We start from the raw sequence: 7,070 nt of genomic DNA, 5'->3' as shown, positions 1-7,070 counted from the left end.
TGCGCCAGCTGCCCGCTTCTCTGGGGCCCTCGCACTCAGGGAGAGGGCAGGTCGGGCAGCGGGAGAGCGGCTGCAGGGCCACAGCTGTGCGTGACCGTGGAAGGGAGGCCGTGTCTGCACGGAGGGTGGTCGCATCGGCCCGTCCTGCAGAGCTGGTGTTGTGGGGTTGGTTCCCAGTGAGACCGAGGGCTTCTGACCCCGGGGGCCCTTGTCCAGCAAGCACGCGGCATGCTCCCTGCACGGCAGCTGCCCACGCAGGCAATGGCCACATTTCCCCTCTCTTCATCCTCCCTGGTTCCCATGGGACAGGCACGGTCCTCACTCCCCTTGCAGATGGGGACAAGTGCTCAGAGGTTAGTAGCTGGCTGAGGATCCCCGGCCAATACCAGGCCAGCAGAGTCCAGAACCCAGGCAGCTCACCACCCCTGCACTGGTGGCCATTTCCAGCTTAGTGACAGCTGAGCAAAGACGGGTTGGAACGCTCTTGGCACTCGGGGGGATATTGCCGCCGGCAAGAACTGTGGGAGACGGGATTTTCAGGACCTGCTGGCACGTGCACGGTGCCAGGTAGACAGAAGCCTCCACTCGCGAAGTCTGGTGATGAGAGGACACCCGTGTGAGCGTGTTTAGCAGAGGGCCCCGCAAGCGTCTGCTGCAGTGGTGACAATGACGACACGTGTTTTTCTAATAGTTTGGAGTATATCCAGGAAATTGCTGGCTGCCGAACGGTCCCAGTGGAGGTTGGCTCCAGGTACACAGACGAGGAGTGGTCTCAGAGACTCATGACGGTCAGCGAGTTCGTCGGCCAGTACATCCTGAATGAGGTGCGTCACCGAGTCCCTTCTCCCAGCACTTACGGGGAGCGCACTACACCCGGGCGGGTGACCACGCGCCACAGCGGAGGGCTTTGGAGGCATCAGCCTGTACGGGTCGAGGTCAGCAGGCTGGTCAGAGCCAGGGTCCCAGCAACCAGGTGGGCGGACATGGCGTGAGGGGCCCCTTTCAAAACATTTTTTTGTGCATTTCCGTGGGTTTGAGTGTGTTCTAAGACTGTGCAGCCGTCACCGCATTCTCACTCCACACATTTTCATCACTTCAGAAGAAACCGTGCACTTGCCGATAGTCACCCGAACTCCCCTGTCCCCGCCAGCCCCAGGCAGACACCGCTCTGCTTCCTATTTCTGTGGATTTGCCAGTTCTGGACGTTGCACGTACATGGAGTCGCACTGCGGCCGTGCGTGTCTGGCTCTCTCACTGAGCATCGCGTGCTCGAGGTCTGTCCACGTCGTAGTGTCCGCGTCTCCCTCCTTTTCACGGCCGAGGAACACTTCCCTGTGTGGACGGGCTGCGTCGTGCTTCTGTGTCCGTCAGCCGATGGGCGCTGGAGTTGTGTGTGCTTTTTGGTGACTGTAAGCAGTGCTGCCGTGAACTTTCACGTACCAGATTTTGTGGGTACGTGTTTGCGTTTCTCTTAGATGTATGCCAGTGGTGGAGTCATGGGTCCTATGCCAGCTGTTTGTCCTTCTGAGGAACTGCCACGCTGGTGTCCAAAGCAGCCACACCATTTTATCATTTCAGAGTCTCAACAGTCAAGGTGGGGGGTGGCTTCCTCTATGGCACTGGGTGGCAGAGAGCGTAGGTCGCCTGACCAGATCATCCCTGTTGGCTGGGAACAAGGGGGCCCCGTTCGTGGGTACACAGACCCTTTAGGGGAGGGGTGTGCACCCAGCATCGTGGCGGGCAGGATCCTCCACGAGGTTGAGACTTCAGCACCATGCAAACTGCGTCCCCCACACGCCCCTCCACAGCGCACTCCGCAGGCAGCCGCGGTCCTGGCACTGCAGAGCTCGGATCCAACTGGGCGTGGACCTGCCACACAGGCCAGGCCTGTTACCATGGCTCACAGCTTCTTCCATGGGCCTTGGCACCGTGGCTGAACCCAAGGGGCCACCCAGAGTGCCCCCACTCCATCACCTTCCTACCCCCATCTCTTTCACTCCTGAATCCCCAGCCTCCTGTCTGTGCTCAGATGTCTCTCCTGCATCCCTCCCTACTCCCACCTCTGCTCAGTTCCCTGTCACCTGCAGACCTGGAAAAGGGGGCCGTGGACTAGAGATGCACCATGCTGCCATGTCACCTCTGGTTGTGGGGATCAGCCTGGCCAGGAGGCCCTGTGTGGCCTCCCTCTGCTGGGAAGAAGCCTGGTTCCCCAGGCAGAGAGGCCTTGGCAGGGGACAAGAAGTGGGCTTTGGGTTCAGCCCTGGCCTTTGCTGGCTGTGCAGCCTGGGCTGGTGACTGAACATCTCAGGTCCTCGGGGCCCTGACGTTTGGTCAGTCTGGGTTGGTGGGTGTGTCAGTCAGGTCACGAAAGCCGACTGCACAGGGCCGTGGAGACAGTAAAACACGTGAAGCTGTAACGCAGCGAGCTCTGCCCTCAGTCTCCGTCAGTGGTTGGTGTCCTCTGCGCTGGCACATCTGGGAGGGCAGTGGCAACGGGAGCGCGTGGTGCGAAGAGCCAGCTCAGCAGTGGCAGCACGCGGAGGGCGTCGCCACCACTAACGGGCTTTCTGTGTCGCCTCTGCTCTCCCGTGGGTCAGCCGAGGGACGTTGGGTACCTGGCGCAGCACCAGCTCTTCGACCAGGTGAGTCCGACAGTGCTCTCCTCTGCCCCTCACCCTGTCACCTCCCCGCCCCCCTCCTGCACTTGACCCCAACGGGCAGCAGAGGCTACAGCAGCTCGTTCGCCGCCCACTGATGCTGCTCCCAGTGCTTCGCCCAGTCCCTCCTCTGCAGCCAGCAGCAGGCGAGGCCACCAGGCCTGAGAGGCTGGGCCGGCGCAAACCCGCTGCTGTCCTTTCTCCCAGGGACCCATGTTCTAGAAGACTTTGGCAACCGCACTAGGCCTGCCTTTTGTTATCAGTCACATCCTGGGAGCGTTTCTTCTCTTGGGGTCTCTGAGGGCTGGGCCAGAGGCTCTGGTCATACCCTCTGGTCAACCAGTTACCTTTCAAGAATCCCAACGATGTCATCAGGAGCCAGCCAGCTTCTCGGCACTCCAGGGGCAGGTCTGCTGTGATCCCAGCGGAGACTGGTGAGAGCTTGGTGGCAGGAAGTAGGAGATTCCCAGAGGCCTTTGGGGTCTGGCAGGCAGCTTGAAGACCCCACAGGACAGGGCTGCAGGTCTGTGTCCATGGGCCCAGGCCCCTGCAGAACATTCCAGCTGTTCTTCAGTCATTGCTCCCTCCAGCAGCCTGAACAGCTAGTACAGACTGGGGGTGGTGGCTGGCAGTGCCTGAGCAAGGCAGCGGAGGACCCCCTGTAACTGTGTGTACCTCAAGCTCAAGACTGCCCTGCGTTCAGAGTATCCCTAGGGGCTGGTGAGGAATCCAGCTGCCCTGAGGGTGGGGGCTCCTGACCAGCTTGGGGGTGGGGGGGTCAGCCCCGAGATGACAGGTCAGTCAGGGAAGCGGGTTCGGTCCAGGCGGCCAGCACAGCCCCACCAGCCCCTAAGCATCCACGACTGTGGCCAAGTGGGCTGGCAGATGACCCTCACCTTTGGGAAATTAAATAGTAACTTCAGTCCCTAAAAGGATCACGTGCTGAAGCCATAAAGGAAAACCCACTTGTGAACACCAGCTGGGCTGGGCTTGAAGTGAAATGTCCAAGAGGTGGTGTCCCCTCATCGCACGTGCACACCCCCGAGCACACACCGGGCATCGCTGGCTGTGGAGTCAAACACCTTGTGCCCACTTGGGCTTCCAGAGGAGGAAGCCAGGATCCAGGCCCTGAGGATAGGTGTCCCCAGAGGCGAAGGTGTCAGACACCTTGGTCCACAAGAGGGTATGGGGCTGGGGAGGAGGCAGGGTCCCAGTGCTTGCCGTCCTAGCGAACCTCCTGTCATACACGCTGGCACCGTTGTGGCTGAGGCGGGCCTCCACCGTACCATGAGCCACCGCATGACAGCCTCCAAGGTCCCCGCCTCCATACAGAGGCACGCAGGAGCCCACTCAGCTGCGTCAGGAAAGACGACCGAGCGGTGGCGCCTGGCAGCCCCCCGGGAACACACCCTGTACCACACCCTCACCGCTGGGCGCTGTCACTCTTAGTCTCTGCTGATTTGATTAGTGGGAAATGACATGTCGTTTGGATTTCTCTGCCAATGGGACGGAAGCCCTTGTATCTGATTCACTTTTATGTCTTATCTTTTGCCCTTTGACTGTAATTTGTGTGTTGGGTCCTTATTATTTGGTATGAACTCTATACATTAACCCTTATTTGCCATAGTTCAAGTTAGGTTTCCTAGTCTGCTGGTCTTTATATTAATTAATTTACTTAAAATGTGTCAAATAGCATTGCTTTACCATTAGTAAGTTTGGAAAATCTTCCCCTACAGAGATTTGATAGTCAACCCCATTTTATTTTTTGTTTTTGTTCTTTTTTTATAGCTTTTTATTAATTTTTGAAGTTGGGAAATCTGAGTCCCTCAGCTTTATTTTTTCTTCATCAGGACTGTTTGGATATCATAGTTGTTTTTCTTTAATTTGACTTTTTAAAATAATTAACTTTAGAAAATTACAACCTGGTTGAAGTACAAACATTAGTATCAGGTGTTTTAAAAAAGAAAAATATAAAACGCATAAGACATGGAAACGAATCCAAAAATAAAATTATAACTTTTCTGTAGTAATTATGTTTTTTAAACTGATTTTTAAATTCCTATACAGCAAAATGTGGGTAGTGTATTGTTACACACGAAAATGTGCATTCGGCCCTCTGTCGGATGGGTGACTTCTGGGCTGCTGTGTCCCAACCTCCTGCTGCTGTGGGAGGCCTGGGCTCAACCTCCCGCATCTACTCTGATACCCACAGATCCCAGAGCTGAAGCAGGACATCGGCATCCCCGATTACTGTTGCCTGGGCGACGGGGAGGAGGAGGACATCACCATTAATGCCTGGTTTGGGCCCCCGGGCACCGTCTCCCCTCTGCACCAGGACCCCCAGCAGAACTTCCTAGCCCAGGTTGGAGCTGCTCCTGATTTTTCCTCAGCAGAGGGTTTAACAACAGAGAACCTGCTCTAGCCAAGCAGACCCATCACCTGTCAGCCTTGAGGACCTGAGTAACTCACTTGAGCTCACTGTGCCCCAGCATCCTCACCTGTAGAAGCGGAGGATGGTAGACCACCTTGAAGGGTGGCTGTGAGGGTCAGAGGTCGCCACAGTCCAGTGCTTAGTTACTGTCAGCTACAGGAGGAACCTCAAGCACATGTGGTGGTGCGGGGCGGGGGGCGGGGCACTGGGCTAGGGAGCAGCGTGTGGGGCACCATGGAAAGGCAAGGCAGGAAGTGCGCTCAGGGACCTGCAGTTGGCGTGCAGTGAGGCCACCAGCCAACTGACCAACTGATGGGGTCGCTGTCCCCCAGGTGATCGGAAGGAAGTACATCCGGCTGTATTCCCCGCAGGAGTCGGAGGCTCTATATCCTCATGACACGCACCTTCTCCACAACACGAGCCAGGTGGGCATCGCAGCTTCTCGCCGACCCGCCCCGTCTCTGGAGGCTGGGCAGCTGACTCTTGTGCTCTCTTCAGGTGGACGTGGAGCATCCTGACTTGGAGAAGTTCCCCAAGTTTGCTGAGGCCCCATTCCTGTCCTGCATCCTGTCTCCTGGAGAGGTCCTGTTCATCCCAGTTAAGTACTGGCATTACGTGCGAGCCTTGGACTTGAGCTTCTCAGTCAGCTTCTGGTGGTCCTAGCCAGGCTTGGTGGGAGGACCCACCTGGGGTCCCAATGTAGGGCCCTGAGATCTAGAGCCAAGATAGCCAAGCCTGAGCCCCGAAGAGGCCTCCAGGGGGCTGGGCCAGGTGTGCATGGCAGAAGCACGTGGCATGCAGTCTGGCACCCGCCTGCACCTGGGCATTGTGAGGCCTGGGATGTTTGGGAACCGGGCAGGTGATGCGTGCAGTGGCCAATCCTGGGCTCTGGGGTCAGCTGCCTGGGTTAAACCCTGCCGTGTGATTTGGGGCCAGCACAGCACCATCTTCTCACCTCGGAGGGTTCAAGGCTACCTCTCCACAGTAGTAGCTACTGCCGCTGATCTTGTTATGAGCGTCACACACTTCTTTGTCATGACTGGGTCTGTGCAGACGGCCACACTTGCAGACTGGAGACAGGTGGGCATGGCCCTGGTGACAGGGCAGGTCCTTACCAGCTTGCAATACAGCTCAGGCCTCTGCTGGGGACGTTTCTGTGGTCACTGCCAAGGAGTGCATGCATCTTCTAAGCTTGACGAATTCTCACGTGCATCTTCACCAGCGGCTGGTCCCAAAGCAGGAAACAACCATTGCCAGCACCCAGAAACTGCCTCCCGCCCCACAGCCTCCATCCTCCCAGGGTCACTGATGTCTGGGGAGAGGCCCAGGCTTCAGGCTTCCCATAAACATGTTTGTTTTGCGTTTTGACCACTAAGACTTTCCCCAGCCCTCGGACTGAAGACGGGCATATCCCATCAGCTGGCATCACAAAAGTCTCAGCCTTGCAATGAGATGGGTCACATTTCTGCAATATTGTCTAGATCTGACAACATTCATCACACCAGTGACCAAGGGGTAAAGACTAACCTGTTCCAAACCAATCATAAAGGGAATTTTAAAAACTGGTCAACCTTAAAAAAAAGTACAATTTTACTAATACTCAAAAATGTGCAGATTATAACAAAGGCTACTGGCTGAATTAAAACCATTTTAAAACTTATATCGGTGCTGAGGGGACAGTGTCCTGCTGGCAGCAGAGCAGCACCTGAAACGCTCATGCACACCGTGGGTCTGGTTGGGTCTGGTGGTCTCACACCCCAGGGAACAGCAGGAGGCTGGTCAGGGGCCTCTGCACGAGGCAGCCATGGGATCATCTGCAGCAGCAAGTCTAAAGGAAATTTTTCTTTCCTGTTTCGCTGCACAGATTCTTGGAATGTGGCTGGCACTTTTGGTCACCAAATGGGGGAGGGGGTGGGGTCCACACCAAGAAATTCTGCGACAGCAGGTAGGTGTCCTGCAGTCGACCTCAGTTCCGACACTAC

At 56.6% G+C, this 7,070-nt stretch overlaps 1 protein-coding gene across 1 annotated transcript in view; it reads left to right on the top strand.

Moving 5' to 3' along the window:
- The window catches only part of KDM8 (lysine demethylase 8), an 11,605-nt gene extending 4,857 nt beyond the window's left edge, over positions 1 to 6,748 (top strand). The window contains exons 4-8 of the mRNA XM_006912512.2: positions 692 to 824; positions 2,598 to 2,642; positions 4,870 to 5,019; positions 5,421 to 5,513; positions 5,587 to 6,748. Of these exons, the coding sequence (XP_006912574.1) occupies positions 692 to 824; positions 2,598 to 2,642; positions 4,870 to 5,019; positions 5,421 to 5,513; positions 5,587 to 5,751 (586 nt within the window). The 3' untranslated portion in view covers positions 5,752 to 6,748. The remainder of the gene's footprint in view (positions 1 to 691; positions 825 to 2,597; positions 2,643 to 4,869; positions 5,020 to 5,420; positions 5,514 to 5,586) is intronic.
- Positions 6,749 to 7,070: the final 322 nt, after the last annotated feature.

The sequence above is a fragment of the Pteropus alecto genome, unplaced genomic scaffold, assembly GCF_000325575.1.
Source record: "Pteropus alecto unplaced genomic scaffold, ASM32557v1 scaffold15, whole genome shotgun sequence".
Taxonomy (NCBI): domain Eukaryota; kingdom Metazoa; phylum Chordata; class Mammalia; order Chiroptera; family Pteropodidae; genus Pteropus; species Pteropus alecto.
This window is presented reverse-complemented; position numbering and strand designations above follow the sequence as displayed.